Raw genomic sequence first — 15,668 nt, forward strand, 5'->3', positions numbered from 1 at the left:
TTGGCAGTTTCATTATTGGTAATATTCTAATAATGCTATAGTACTCCTGAACTGGATCAATAATTCCAGTTACCAGTAATTAGTTGCCATAATACCAGTTCAGATACATCACTTGCCAATCATTCAAACAGGAAAACATATCCTACCAGTCTTACCCACCTGCATAGGGGGGTCATTTCTCATCCTTAAAACTGGCATTCTTTCAAGATGGATAGCTGTGTGTCTGCAATTTTCAAGTTCATAAACAGACTTTCTCCAAACATAGCCTAACTAAACTTAGAGAATTATAAAGAAAAACAGAACAAACAAGAGAAGATCCATGATTCCATCCCATTGGTACTTTTCGCTATCAAATCTATTCTCTATTTTCAGACATGTTCAGGGCCTTCCAGTGATTTTACTCCTGCTCCTTATTTCTTTTGGAATACTCTTTCCTCACTTTCTTCATCTCAACGTAGCCAAAGCCTGCCTAGCAGTCAAAGCTCAGCTTAAAGTTTCCCATCTCCACAATTTTACCTGATTTCAAATGCAGAGGTATAACAGATGATTAAGTTTTGAGAAAAAATAGTGTGTTTCTCTGGCTGCCACTTGAAGAAGTTGGCCATCCCAGGGAGGTATATGATTTTCAATAAATACTCTTTTGAATAGAAAAAAGAATAGAGTTGTGACAAACTAAAATCTAGGGGTTAAAGTACTACTGACACTGCAACCTATCCTTCTGGAGTTTAGCACATTTTCATTTCAATCAAGTCATTATTGCAACACATCTCTGTAGCTCCCTAAAAGTAACAGAGGGATGCTTGGGTGGCTCAGTCGGTTAAGTGTCCGGCTCTTGGTTCCGGCCCAGGTCATGATCTCACAGTCGTGGGATCGAGCCCCCCGTTGACCCTGTGCTCAGCGTGGAGCCTTCTTGTCCCTCTCTCTCTGCTCCTCCCGCACCCCCAAACAAATAAATAAATAAATAAATTCTTAAAAAAAAAAAGTAACGGATAACCTAACATTAACTATTTTCACTAAAAATAAATTTTAAATAATTACATGAGCTCTCTAGAGATCACTGCAGACAAGCTAAATTGTAACATTAAACTTGGAAATCATTTTTCTGCCCCAAGATTTCCAGCTTCTTAGAGTCCCTAACCCATCTAAGCAAGAGAGATATCAGCACTTAACTGAGAGACTTGAATTCTTCAGGGTTATTTTCTCAACTTTCTGCCTAAAATTAAGATTCCACAGGTGGGTAATAAATATCTGAAGAAAACCCAATTTCTTTCTTGACTATGTTTTTTTCTTTAGTGAGATATTCCATAGGTGAAATTCATATGTAAATAATTACCAGTATGTTGAATTTTACATATTTCTCTTTATGCATGCTAAAAGTGGTAATTTTTTTCAGTTTCCAGTGAGGAGAAGGTGTCTATTATTTCCACATTGTCAAGGAAAAAATGTGAATCAAAACAGCCTCTAAGAAGTATCTACAGTGATTCTTCACTTAATCAATTTTGTGAACATCTCACTGAGTCTATTATTTGCCATTTAACTTCAAGCATTTCTGGTAACACCAAAGATAGTAGAGAAAAAAAGAAAACACTGGAAAGCCAAAATGTAGGATTTAACAAGATTATTTCAATTAATTCTCAAATGTTTGAAAGCAGGTCAATTTCTATTGGGGAACTTGCTTTAAGTATTTCCGATATCATCACTGAAATCCTTTTTAACAGTAATATTATAGAGGTTGACATTGCACAGCAAATGTCTCCTTTAAAAACAAAGTACATTTACTGCCCAAGAGCAGCTTCTGCTGACTTTGATAATCTCTTTCAGGATCTCTTAACAGGAGTGATTCATGTAATGTCCAAAGAAATAGGAATAAACCATCATCTTGAAAGCAATGGAAGAAAAAAATCATTTTCCATGCTTAGAAGAAATAGTGTGACCATTTGCAATGAAACAAATACCATGGAAAGACAGAAAGGCTCCAGAGATTGGGAATCATCTAATTACCAAATTGATCATCTCCTTCAAAAAAGTAAATTAAATTATCTGGCATGTCAGTTAGACAATCTGGTTGGTACTCTAAAAACTCGTGAATCCAAAGAAGTAGTCAATAAAGTTTTTAATATTGTTTTAGATTTATTTTTACCAGATGAACATCCAGGTGAGGCTATGAATTCTGATAAAAAGGCAGGAACATTTTTTTCATCCTCAAATGATCAGCAAAGTAACAGCATACTTGGAAATAACTTAGGCCTCACCCCCAAATCAGTTTTTCTTCTCAATGTCGTGTGTGAGAAACTTATCAGAACACTTTTGGAAAAATGCACAAACACTGTTTTTCTTGATAATAGCCCTCTTTCCAATGAAATATTAGCAGAAGAATGTAAACTTTTAAAAACACTGCAAAGTGTAGAAGATGAAGAATTTGATTACTGTAAGGGAGCAATGGACTGTGAACAATTTCAAGGAGATTATATGTCAGACTTTTTAGAAAATCTGGCAGAAATGGATCAAGATTTATTATCATCAGACTCTATGCTTACTATTATTTCCCACAGCTTGGTTAAATCATTGATGGACAAACTATGTCACAGTGTACAACTCCCCCAAAGCCCACCTTTTGCAAACAAGCCTTTGAAGTATGCAAGAAAAAAAATGCAGTCTAGTTTCATAAATGTAAACAGGCCAGAATTAACAGAATTAGGACAAGGTAAAGCCTTTTTAGGATTCATGAGTCATGATGGTAATGCTTTGACAGGATCCCTGAATAGTCCCAGTGGGGTTAGCTCCAAAATACAAGCAGCATTTGGCAAGAAATGTTCAGTAAATTCCACTTCTGTGTCACCTCTCAAAAGACAGGGAACAAAGGATGTGGATTCAATACCCATCCATAATAAGCTATATCCAGGAGATATAAATACAGGTGTGTACTCGGCCACATTTTTGGAGGAAATAATTTCAGAACTGTTTTTTAATCTCTCTATTTCACTGTGGGACAAAAACAAAAACATCACTGAGGGCTGGCTCTATGAGATGAATACAATATTTGTCAACAATGTAGTGAATGAGTTTAATAACGCACAAGTCACTGTTTTACGGAATGTTGAAGAAAGGCTGTGTTTTCCACCAATCCATAAAAAAACCATTAGTAGAATTGTTGATTCAGTTTATTTTGATGTTTTACAGCAATATAAATTGAAAATGACCTGTGATGATAATCTAGCATGTGACAATACCTCAATAGCAGAACAAATAACTAACGGCATATTGTCAGAGATTTTAGACTACCAACTCCCATCTTACTTCAGAGGAAAGCTCATACCAAACTCATATTACTCTCTCCAAGCTGAAATTATATTGCAGAAACTTCAAAATAACCTGAGAAAATTTACTTCCCAGTCTAGGTCTTCAACAGGCTACAGCACCATGTTGTCCCACTCATTTTTAGAAGATATCATCCGAAGACTTTTATCTCAACTCATTCTTTCACCCAACAAGGCTTCCTCTTTGGGAAACAAATATTTCATGAGTTCAGATTTCAATGAAATGTCTACCTGTATAATAAATAAGGTTATATCAGCCATTTCAAAACATAAAATTTGGTTCACTATATATGACAATCAATATCTATGTACTGGAAAAAACCTCCAGAAGATGGTGGATTCTGTTTTTAGTAATACCGTGCAAATGTCTGACTCTCTTGTTTCAATACAGAAAAGTATAGTTAGCCAAAGCCCAATTATGATTGACCGAATAGCCAGTTTTATTATCCAAGAGATTATTGAAAATCATCTTCAACCATTTTTGTGTGGAGAAGGTTTACCTCGTCCAAAGACTCCATTGGATGCAGTATCGAATATGGTTAAGCGGGTTCTCAATGAAGTCACAGAGTCACACAGACCCCAGACACCATCACCCTTAGGTATTTATCCTGATACATTTGTAGGGGAAATTGTTGCCAGACTTTTATCAAAGATTTTCAGTCCAAAGCGTAACACTGAAATTGAACTGGAAAATATGACCCAAAAAATAGTAAACTCAATAAATAACCATTTTCACAAGGCTAAAATTCACTTTCTATATGATGGCAAAGAACAATCTTACACCTCTGTAAATATGGATATTGTGGATGAACTTGTCACCTCAATTTATAGAAATGTTTTAAAGCAGCATGGGCTAGACCCTGAAGTTGATAAAGAGTCTGAAGACAGTGATATTTTTGTGGAAAATATTACCAATTTAATTGTAGCGGCTATTTCAGATTACCTTCTTCATCCACTCTTTTCTGGGGATTTGTCGTCATCTTCCCATTCTATTTCAATGGCTGAGAATATTGTTCAGGACATTCTTAGTAACATCAATAAATCTACCAAGCCAAGTCAGAGTTTATCTCCATATAACACCTTGCTGCCATACACATTTTTAGAAGACATGATAAGAGTACTATTATCTAGAATTTTTCCTTCTGCACCTAGCATTGTTCCAGACAGAGAAACTCCAAAAGACATATCAAGAGCGAATTTCAATGAAATTGCTTCAAAGATAATCAGTGATATTAGGATGAAAATTTCCCAACATGAAATTCGATTTTCAAAAAATGAAGAAGAAACCAAGTTTGTTTATTCAGAAGGTGATGTTCAGCATCTCGTTGACTCAGTATTCAAAAATATTTCACAAAACTCTGAGTCTCAAGAACCAGTTGAGCAAAATATCACAAGTAGTAATGATATTCTTATTGATAGAATAGCAGGGTTTATCATTAAACATATCTGTCAACAACATCTTCAGCCATTTGTGGATGGAAAGCTATTACCTTCTTCATCATACACGTATTTTGATGATGAGAGAAAGCAGTGGTTTTATGCCACTGTTTATTCCTCAACTTTTTTGGAAGATGTAGTCTCTGGGGTTTTAAGCAAAATATTCCACAGGGTGTTAGGCATTGTACAAACAAAATCAGTAAGAGATTCAGAAGATGAACTGTTTGATAAAGCTGAAAAACTCATAAATTTGATAGCAGAGGAATTCTCAAAATTTGAAGTTAGCATTCTAGAAAATGCTGAGGAACAATTGTGTTTGCCTCCAGTGGAGAGAGATATAGTCAAGAACATTATTGACAAGGTGTACAGCAAACTTCTGCAAGAATATGAGATGGAAATAATGCCTGATAAAGATTTTCTAAATGACACAAAGACATTAGCTGCAAGGATAACCAAAATCATCCTTGCTGAAACTTTTGATTTCCAAATTCATCCAAACCTTATAGGAAAGCTTCCTTTTAAGTCACACACCAAACTCAATACTAATGTTTTGATGAAGAGAGTTCAATGTAACATTACCAAATCAAGATTTCAAAGGCAGGCATCAACAATATATACTACCATGTTATCACATACTGATTTGGAAAAAATTGTCACTCAGCTTATATCTCAGATGAGTCCTTTGTCCCCCAGAACAGAACATCTAGATACTTCTCAATCAGACCTAAGTAATACAGTCATAAAACTGATAAATGAAATTATGTCAATAATTTCAAAACATGCAATATGTATTATTAAACATGGAAATGAAAAACAAAGTATAATTTCAGAAAAAGATATCCAGTCTATGGTTGAGTCCATTTATGCTGATCTTTCATATTTGAATCTATACCAATCTCTTACAAAAGATAAAAAAGGTATAAGTAACATACCTGTTTCAAAAATAGCAAGTTTTATAATAAAAGAAATCTTTAACCACCATCTTCAGTCATTTTTATCTGGAGATAAAACTCCTGTTTCATCAGCAGTTGATCAAACATATAAACAGAAAGCAATAGATCCTAAACAAAGAGAGTTGTCTTTCATTGTGAATTCAGCTTTCTTTTTGGAGGAAGTAATTTCTGAGCTTTTATGTAAACTCCTTTATGCATTCTCACATAATTTCTTGTCTGCTGAAAACCCAGATACAGTAAAAGCCAAAATTACCAGCATTGTTACAACATTAGTAAATTCAATTGTCCAGGAGTTTACCACATCAGAGATTTTAGTTGCAGATAACTTTGATGATATGTGTTTTTCAGAAGGATATAAAGAAATTGTTCAAAAAACAGTCAACCTTATTTATGAAAAAATTTTAGATGAATATAAATCTCTGATTCAAGTATACAAGGCTATACAAAGTGACACTGTTGGTTTTGGAAGAAAAATATATCATTTGCTATTAGAGGAAATTTATGACTATCAGGTGCAATCATTAGTTTCAGGAGAATTAGTGTCTTCTTCCTATTCTTCCCCTCAAGCTGATAATATCATTAGAAATGTGCTCAATGTCATCACAAGTGATAGCCATACCTTGCCATCATGTATTACTGTGCTGCCTCGTTCTCTTTTGGAAGATATGATTTACAAGCTGCTAGTGCATATCTTCCCTTCACCTAACACTGAAAGTGAACTAAAAGAGGAAGAAGTTACATCAGATTGTGAGTTTGTAGATGCAACTTCAAAGCTGACAGATGAAATTATCAAAGAAATTTCTGAACATGAGATCCGTCTTGCCACAGCAGAGGAGAATGCAGAAAGTATGCAATTAGAAATGATTGAGAATTTGGTTGACTCTATATGTAATAATATTTTGAAAAAATCTGAATTTCAAGCTGAAGTACAGAAAGGTGCAGACAAAAAAGGAGGCTCATTCCTCAGTAAAATAGCTGGATTCATCATGAAGGAAATCATGGATCATCATCTGCAGCCATTTTTACATAGAGAAGAATCATCTTCCAGTGAGGTATCTGATTATGGGCATATGCCTGTACTTAGTAAACCTGGTAAAGAAAAGACACAGCCTTCTCTATATTCAGCTACATTTCTGGAAGATGTAATCGTTGACCTTGTTCATAAATTCTATTCTCTTCCAAGTATTACTGAAGATTCTAAGAAAAAAGAAATCCTAGAGCCAGACATTGTGGGCTTAGCTATAAAATTTGCAAACTCTCTGATAGCAGAGTTTAGGAAAAGTAAAATTAAAGTTCTACCAAATGCTGAGGAAATGTTTTCTTTTCCACCAATTGATAAAGAAACAGTTGACAAGATATCCAATTTTGTGTATGATCAGTTCATAGGAAAATATGGCTCTAGTGATATTCAGAAGGATGATAAGAGTAACATTGTGACAGAAATGATTGCTGCTTTAGCTCAGAAGGCAATCTCTGCTTTTAAGATCCAACCACTTTTTTCAGGAGACTGGTCTTCCACCTTCTTTTCATTTCTAAATCCGGATAACATCACCCAAAGGGTTCAGCACCTACCACAGCAAACCTCTACACAGATAAACAGATGCTTGAAACGGAATGAACTTGCTTTACCAAAACAATCATATAAACACACTTCTGTAACCACAGGCCAGAAAAATGTGTTGGACACTTTGGAAATAGACAGTGGTGCAATAAGTAAAAAGAAAAGTTTCAAAACTGAAGGAACATCAATGAAAAAAGGTGACATCCAAGGTCCAAAATTTACCTCTATAACTAGAATTATGAAAAGCAATGTAATTAACATGTTATCAGTGCCAGCTGCAAGTGTAGCAAATGAAAAGAAAGAGACAGAAAATAAAATGGAAATTTCAATTAACAAATATGGGAATGTATCAGGAGTCAGTTCTCCAACTACTAGTGTGAAAAGTAAAGATAGGCAGGAACCAGATTTGAGGGTAACTCTTAAAAATGATGAAATTGAGAAGAAAAGCATATCAGCTTCAAAAGATGAGAAGAGACAAGGTAATAAGGTACACACACAATCTCCAGTAGCTACTGATGTTATAGTATATGAGGAGGAAATACTTGGACCAAATTTTGAAATAAACAATGAAAAGAAGATTGACAAAACAAGAGAAAATACATTAAAAAAGGAAGACAACCCCTTTCAGTTATCTTTGACATCCAAAGTGAGAAATACAGGGACCACAACAGAAAATATTTTGAAAACAGTTAACCAAAAGCCAAAAAAAAAGGTTGGAAAAGACTCTCCATCTCAAACAGATATAAATGAGGAACAATACTTAAATTATGAATATGTTCAAAATGTCATTGAAAACATTTATGACGATGTTTTAGAAATATATCATTCTCCAGAATCAGATTATTCAAAACGCCAAAGTCTCCCAAATGATACAATATCACATGTAATTCAAGAAGTCCGCCAAAATTTTACGGAGTCTGTTTCAACAAAGGATTCATCCCTCTCAATTAAGAAAAGTCTCCCAGTCAAAGAGAAAGAAGAAAAAGAGAAAGAGAGAAATACAGAAAGAGAGAAAGAGATAGAGAGTGAGAAAGAAAAAGAGAAAGAGAGTGAGAGAGGGAAAAAAACAGAAAAAGTGAAAAGTAAGGAGATTGAAAATGAACCTAGTAAATCAGACAGTCCTCACTACCCACCAAAAAGTAAACCTGGAATTGTTCCTGCTAAATTTTTAGAAGATGTTATCATCGAAATGGTTAACAAATTGCTCTTTTCTTCCTCATCAGAAACACAAATATGTGATAGATATCAAAATAAAAGTGATGGTGAAAATCAAGCTGAACTTTATGATACAGCTATGAAACTTATGGACTCCCTGTTGAAGGAATTTTCAGATGCTCAAATTAAGGTATTTAGGCCACATAAGGGAAATCAGTTTTTTCCACCTGTAGATAAGTTGTCATCACTTCCTAATGCACCTCCCAGGCGTAAAGAATCAACCAAAGATGAAACACCCTCCAACATTAAGAAAATAACTCTGGATAAAATGCCACTTATGCATAAAATGACTGAAAAACCCTCATCAAATAAGATACCTTTCCTAGATAAAATACAAGTAATTGATAAAACATTGGTCAACAAAGTTGTTCATTCTTCCGTGTGCAATATTTTGAAGGAATATAAATGTCAAGACTCAATTTGTAAGAACATAAAAAATAATGGGGAAAATTTAGCAAGAAGACTAACCAGTGCAGTGATAAATGAAATTTTTCAACATCAGCTTAATTTCATATTTTGCGATGAGGTTACAGCTTCAGCATGTTTGCCTCTGGAATCTAAGGATGTTGTTAGAAAGGTCCAAAAGGTGGCACAAACAGCCAGCAAAGAATGTCAAACATCATCACCATACACCATCATGCTGCCTCATGAATTCTTAGGAAATGTGATTTCAGCTCTTTTATCCAAAATTTTCTCAACAGTATCCAACACTGAAGTAGAAACATCTGAGTACAGTTGGTTCAGAGAATTGGATTTCCTTCAAATGAAATTATTAAATAAAGTTACAACAGCAATCTCCAAAGATAAAGATATGACAATACAATATGTGGCATCCTTACATCCCAATGATGATGAAATTATTCAATTAGTGATTCATTCTATTTATAATAATCTCTTGTCACAGTTTGGATCACAAGAGATAATACAAAATTGTGTAGCCAGCGGATGCAGAATCCTTTCAGAAAGCATAGTTGACTTAGTCCTGAAAGAAGTGACTGGCAATCAATTGCAAAACTATTTTTCTGGAGAGCTAACTCCACATCAGTGTGCAGAAGTTGACAGTGTTGTTGAAAATATCCTTAAAGATGTTATCCAAACTGCTGATGATCCCCAGCCTCAACCATCACGTGTTCATATACTGCCTTATAACATAATAGAAGAAATCGCTGTAAAATTTTTATTAAAGCTTTTATCTGTGTTTCCAAAAGTGGATAAGGAAAGAACCAAATCTCTAGAAACTGACATGCAAAAAATAAGCTCAAAAATATTAAAGTCAATACAAGAATTTATCTCCAAAAGTAAGATTAAACTTGTACCACCAGCCAAGGAATTGCCTACTGTGCCTTTAGCTAACAATGAAACTATTGAAAAAGTAGTTAATTCTGTTTATGCCAGTGTTTTAAAGCACTCTGGCTCACACACTTCTATATTTAAGGATTTAATGGGTAAGAGCAATGTCATCTCTGATATAATAGGTCTTTTAATGGTGAAGGAAATTTCCAATTCTGAATTTCAACCTCAAGTAGAGGACAAAGTATCAAGTTCAGAATTAGTTCTGGAAGCTGTCAAAGTTATGGAAAAAGTGGTCAAAATTATTGATGAATTTAAGTCCCAGGAAAAGTCTTCATCCAAAAAAGGTTCTATGTTAGATGCCAGGTTTTTAGAGGAAGCATTGGCCTTGTTCTTGGCTAAAATAGTAAGGTTGCCAAGTGCCTCAAGCAAGGATGCAAAAAATTTATCAAAGCCCGAGTTCAATATAATTGCATCTCAACTGACAAAATCTGTGACAGCTGAAATTTCCCAAAGTAATATTAATCTTGTTGCTGCTAATCCTGAAGAACACCTTTTAAATCCAGAAAGTATAGAAATGATTTCTCAGGTTATTGATTCTGTTTATAGTGATGTACTGCAACAATCTGGAACCCAGGAAGAACTTTATGATGATATAAAATGTACAAACACTGTTTTCCCTAGAAAAGTGGCTAGTTTAATTATTAATGGAGTTTCACATTTTCCATTAGATACAGTTAGCAGAAAGAATTCAAATGCTAATCTCTTTGGAAATCTAGATGTTAATAGAATTATTCAAAAGGCCCAAAAGCATGCTGATATTGATATGCGTGAGTTAGAGGAAGAAGAGCCATATCAAGATTCAACTGGAAATTTTCCAATTAAAATAGTTCCTCATTTTGGGAATAAAGCAATCAAAATAGATCCAGAAATTATCTCAGAACACTTAGCAGTAATTTCTGTAAAAACTCAACCTCTTGAGAAACTCAAGATGGAGTGTTTAAGAAAAACCGGACATAGCATAACAGAACTGAGAAGAGCATCAATAAATGGGAGAAGCTACTCCTTACCAGACACATCTAATGTAGAAAAGATAAAGAGAGAAAGACGTATCTCACTGAATAAGTTGGGACGGCTAGATGTAAAACCCTTTGAGGTAAGTGCAAAAGCAATAGCAAAAACATAAGTGAATAGTGAGACATGGTTGTTCTGTGATTCCCTTCCTCCAACAGGTATATGGTAATGTATTTTTGTTGTTATTGTCAAGCCCAATAGGAGAACCAGTTGCATGGGTTCATCCATAGAGTCATATAATTTACTGGGACTTGCCGTATCAGCTTAGGGGCTCACGCTAAAGATCTCAGGCTAGTTTTCTTATGAAAATCAGTTTAAACTGGCATTTTTTTTTTTTTAAGAAAAGAAATGCAGGGACATACCCTTAACAGTAAAATAAGGCTGACTGAAATTATAATCTTCAATTGCAAAATCAGAAGAAACACAATCTCATATAGTTCCTGTAGTTCTTTATTGTGGATACTAAAAGCAGTTTTAAAAGGCCAGTAATAGAATATCAGGATATATGAGGTTTCAGAAACTATCTAAAATAGTTTAATTTCTCAATTTACTTTTAGCAACATTCATTAATAAACATTACACTACAAATGCTAGATTATACTGTTTTCTTATTATTTCATTTCAATCATATTAGCCTTCCTCAAAATTTTCTATACTCTCAGTAAGTGCCCAGTTTCCTCTTCTATCCATATTCTAGACCCAGCTGTCCGAATGCTGCCATTTTGATGAACCAATTTCCTCTTGCTATGGACCTAGCTCTGCCCTAAAGCTCCATACTAGGGCCCCAAATATATTAAACTAATTAGGACTTTAAAATGTCAAAACCATGTCCTTGTTATATGGAAACTATACCACTGAGGACAAAGGGATTGTCTGGCCTATACATTTACAATGACCTACACATTTTAAGTTTTGTCAAATCCCCTTGTAATGATGGTGTTCACTCATTAAAAGACCGAGTGTACTTAGGGGAATAATCTATGGCCAGGAGCAAAGTTTTATAGAACCATTCTCCCTGAAGCATAAACCTGAAGTGAATTTTTTTTCCGATACTGTTCTGCAACACACTGAACTAAGTCTTAGGGCTGGTAAATATGTTAATTAGTGCTTTATATTTTCATACACAAATACTGAGATCATCATAAGCTAAGGCATAATTTAATCTCTTTTGCCCTAAACTTTTTGGATCAGAGGACAGTCCTTTTCACCCCTAAGTTTTGCTCTTCTATATGTGTTCTCATCATCGTATTAGCATATTACTTAGTAGTCTTCATTTATATACAAGTAATCCCTTCGGGGTAAAATTTGTGTGAACAGACTGTAGAATAACATTACTCAAAATTGGTTTTTAATTATCTGTAGAATTGTCTGTCACAAATCTTACTCTTAGTCATTGTCTGTCTTTATTTAAGTCATTTATAGAATATTAAAGAAACAGATAATAGATAAAGACACATGATTTGTACCAATCTGGGTATCAACACTATCTCTAGCATAGGGACAGAGAAGAGAGACAAAAGAACAGTAGATCTGACCAAAGAACCTAGACATTTGATGGCTCTATGACAGGGCTTTGTTTTTTGTTTTGAGTACTAGATAGTCCCAACACACTAGGCATATACATATCAAAATTATATATAGTAACAAATTCCAAAGCCATATGGAATGATTTTTGATTTTCTAAACCACTAATTCTCTCTACTAACACAGAAAATCAAAATCAATTGTGTTTTAATTTCTTTTTCTTTTTCTTTTTTTTTAAAGATTTATTTATTTGACACAGAGAGAGAGACAGCTAGAGAGGGAACACAAGCAGGGGGAGTGGAAGAGGGAGAAGCAGGCTCCTGGCTGAGCAGGGAGCCCAACGCGGGCCTCGATCCCAGGACCCCGGGATCATGACCTGAGTCGAAGGCAGCCGCTTAACGACTGAGCCACCCAGGCACCCCTGTGTTTTAATTTCTTAAAAAAGCTGCTTCTATATTTTTTTCCACAGAAGATATTCTTTTAGGGCACCATTGTCTGAAAAACTGGCTTACAGTATTACAAAGGGATGTTGAGGTCTACAATTATTAAGTCAGTTTGGAGGTTCTGTGGCATCATCAAAAGCTACAGATATTACAGAAATTCTATTATCTAATTATAATTGTCTTTTCTTTGTTCTGTCTTTAGACATTGAAAATGAAAAGTAAGGGCGCCTGGGTGGCTCAGTCGTTGAGCGTCTGCCCTCCGCTCAGGTCATGATCCCAGGGTCCTGGGATCGAGCCCCACATCCGGCTCCCTGCTCTGCAGAAAGCCTGCTTCTCCCTCTCCCACTCCCCCTGCTTGTGTTCCCTCTCTCGCTGTCTCTCTGTGTCAAATAAAATCTTTAAAAAAAAAAAAGAAAAGAAAATGAAAAGTAAGACTTAACTAGAAGGATAAAAAAAATTAAGATTTATGTTTTGAAGATTCTTTTGGAAAATATAACCAAAGGATCAGGAGTGGAAGAATAGGGATTAAAGAGTCAAAGACCTTCACAAGTTTGGTTATTCATCATTTTTAAAAGCCAAGACCAGACAATACCTTGATTGTTTTTTGTTGAATATATGTACATTTAGGATTCTCTATGATTGCCTATCTAGAATTTTAGAAAAATAGATTATAGTGTCTACTTCTGTCCCAAAACTTTCAAGGTCAATGAAAAAACAAAAAGTAAATTATGATGCAACAAAATAAAAATTTTAAGCAAAAAGAAAAAAAAAGAAGGAAACAAAGAAAAAGGAAAGGAAAAAGAAAGAAAGAAAAGAAAAGAAACCAGTGTTAGATGTTCCTCTATACTTTGGAGTAAATTCTCATAGATTAATATGATCTCTGGCATATAAAGAAATGCTAGACACGAACAAATATTTTTCATAACTTTCATTTGTTTCTTCTTTCTAAAACATTGCTAATATACAAAGAGTGACATTTGAAGATAATACTCCTTAAACTGAAACTATAAATCATATTAAAATAGTTAAATTACAATAGAACCACAGGAAGAGTGATTGAGGCATTTGTTTTTAATATTTGTTGTACCTTCAATTCCAGGCTGTTTGCCGAAATTCATTTCAGAATATAAGAAAGCCTGATATCTCCAAGGTAGAGCTTTTAAAAGATGTTCAGAACAAAAAAGATCTTATCATTCGGTTAGTGGCTCATGATATTTATCAAGAAAATTCAGCAAATACCATAGAAGAGGAACTAATGTCTGAAGATGAAGTTGTTTTAAAAGAGATTGTACAAGAAGAATGCTTAAGAGAACAATTTGAAGACCAAGTGAAAGAAGCCATGAAGCCCGTAGAAAGCAAAGTTGTTTCTCCCAAGCCAACACAAAGCACAAACAGCCTGAAAAAATTTTTGTCTCTAAGCAAATGTTGTCAGCCCACATCCAGTGCAAATACTGAAAGTATTGAAGCAACTTCAAATCATATAATAGAACCTAAAGAGCAAAAAGTTAAAAGAGCTATTGCTGAGTTTGACATGGCCACGTGCTCAACAACCATGACTGAAACAGGCTCTTGGGAGAAAAAGCCACAGAGTAAGGTGAATAAGAATCATAGCGGTCAGTGACAGATATCTATGGAAAAGGTAGAGATCTTCAGAAAATCTGTCCAAGAATGTATCTTAATTAGCCAGAAAAGAATATTAAAATGGTTCCAGGCTCCTCCTAAGCCTGGTAATATTTATAGTATAAAAGAAATTATTAACAGATGAAGCCATGAAACTCAATGGAGGGAAAGCAGATAATGAAAAGAGACCTAGATTAGTTAGAAGTCCAAGGAGAACATAAAATAGAAACCATTGAAAAAAATGCAAGCTAATTATTTAAATCTAATATTTAACAAATTTCAGTCCCTTTGTATTTTGGCTGGTAAATATCCATTGAACATTTTGTGTAAAGAAAACTTATACAGGTAGGATAGGACTAGAGAGTGGGTCAATGTAGGAGGAAGTAAAAAAAGATTCATACAAATTTAGATTGTCTGGGTCTGAATCCTTACTCTCACTTAATAGCTATGTGTCCTTTGGGCAAGCTACATAGCCAACTTTTTTCTTAAAAGTTACTTAGCCAACATGCCCAAAATTAACAGGCTAATCAAAATATTTGAAATATCACCCTTACTCTCAGCCCATAAGCTCCACTATCATCATGGGGTGTAGCTCTTGTCCCTAGTATCATGCCCCTCAAATGATGGTCTGGATTTCAGTGATCTTTGGGGTTTGGCCCTTTCCAAAAACTGGTACCAAAACATGTTTTTGGAAAGTGTATATGATTTAGGATTTCCTGATGAGACAATTCTATTGATTATCCAGTTGAAATGATTCTTGGGTACATACAAAAGCTGAGGTGAACAAGAGAAAAAGAACAGAGATACAACTCTGTTCAATTCAGAAGCTTAACAGGTAAATTATCTTAATGCAAATTCTGACCTATTTGTTGGGAAGCTATGTGTAATTTCATGACCAGATGCAGTCTTCAGAATAGTTTTCTTGAACCTCATAGTCAGAAATGCTGGCTTTATAGATAGTTAAAGAAATGTTATAGCATAACATTTACAAAACTCAAAATGAAGGGGCACCTGGGTGGCTCAGTGGGTTAAGCAGCTGTTTTCAACTCAGGTCATGATCTCAGAGTCCTGGAATCAAGCCCCATGTTGGGCTCTCGGATCAGCGGGGAGCCTGATTCTCCCTCCCTCTCTCTGCCCCTCCACCTGCTTGTGCTCTCTCTCTCTCCCAAATAAATAAATAAAATCTTTAAAAAAAAAAACTCAAAATGGGTTATATGAACAATAATCCCAATAA

The 15,668-nt window shown here is 34.8% G+C and overlaps 1 protein-coding gene across 1 annotated transcript in view; it reads left to right on the top strand.

Moving 5' to 3' along the window:
* FSIP2 (fibrous sheath interacting protein 2) overlaps positions 1-15,668 on the top strand; it is a 106,407-nt gene that overhangs the window by 61,617 nt on the left and 29,122 nt on the right. The window contains exons 18-20 of the mRNA XM_036102270.1: positions 1,394-8,293; positions 8,345-10,929; positions 13,914-14,408. Coding sequence (XP_035958163.1) covers positions 1,394-8,293; positions 8,345-10,929; positions 13,914-14,408 — 9,980 coding nt within the window. The remainder of the gene's footprint in view (positions 1-1,393; positions 8,294-8,344; positions 10,930-13,913; positions 14,409-15,668) is intronic.

The sequence above is a fragment of the Halichoerus grypus genome, chromosome 4, assembly GCF_964656455.1.
Source record: "Halichoerus grypus chromosome 4, mHalGry1.hap1.1, whole genome shotgun sequence".
NCBI classification, from domain to species: Eukaryota; Metazoa; Chordata; class Mammalia; order Carnivora; family Phocidae; genus Halichoerus; species Halichoerus grypus.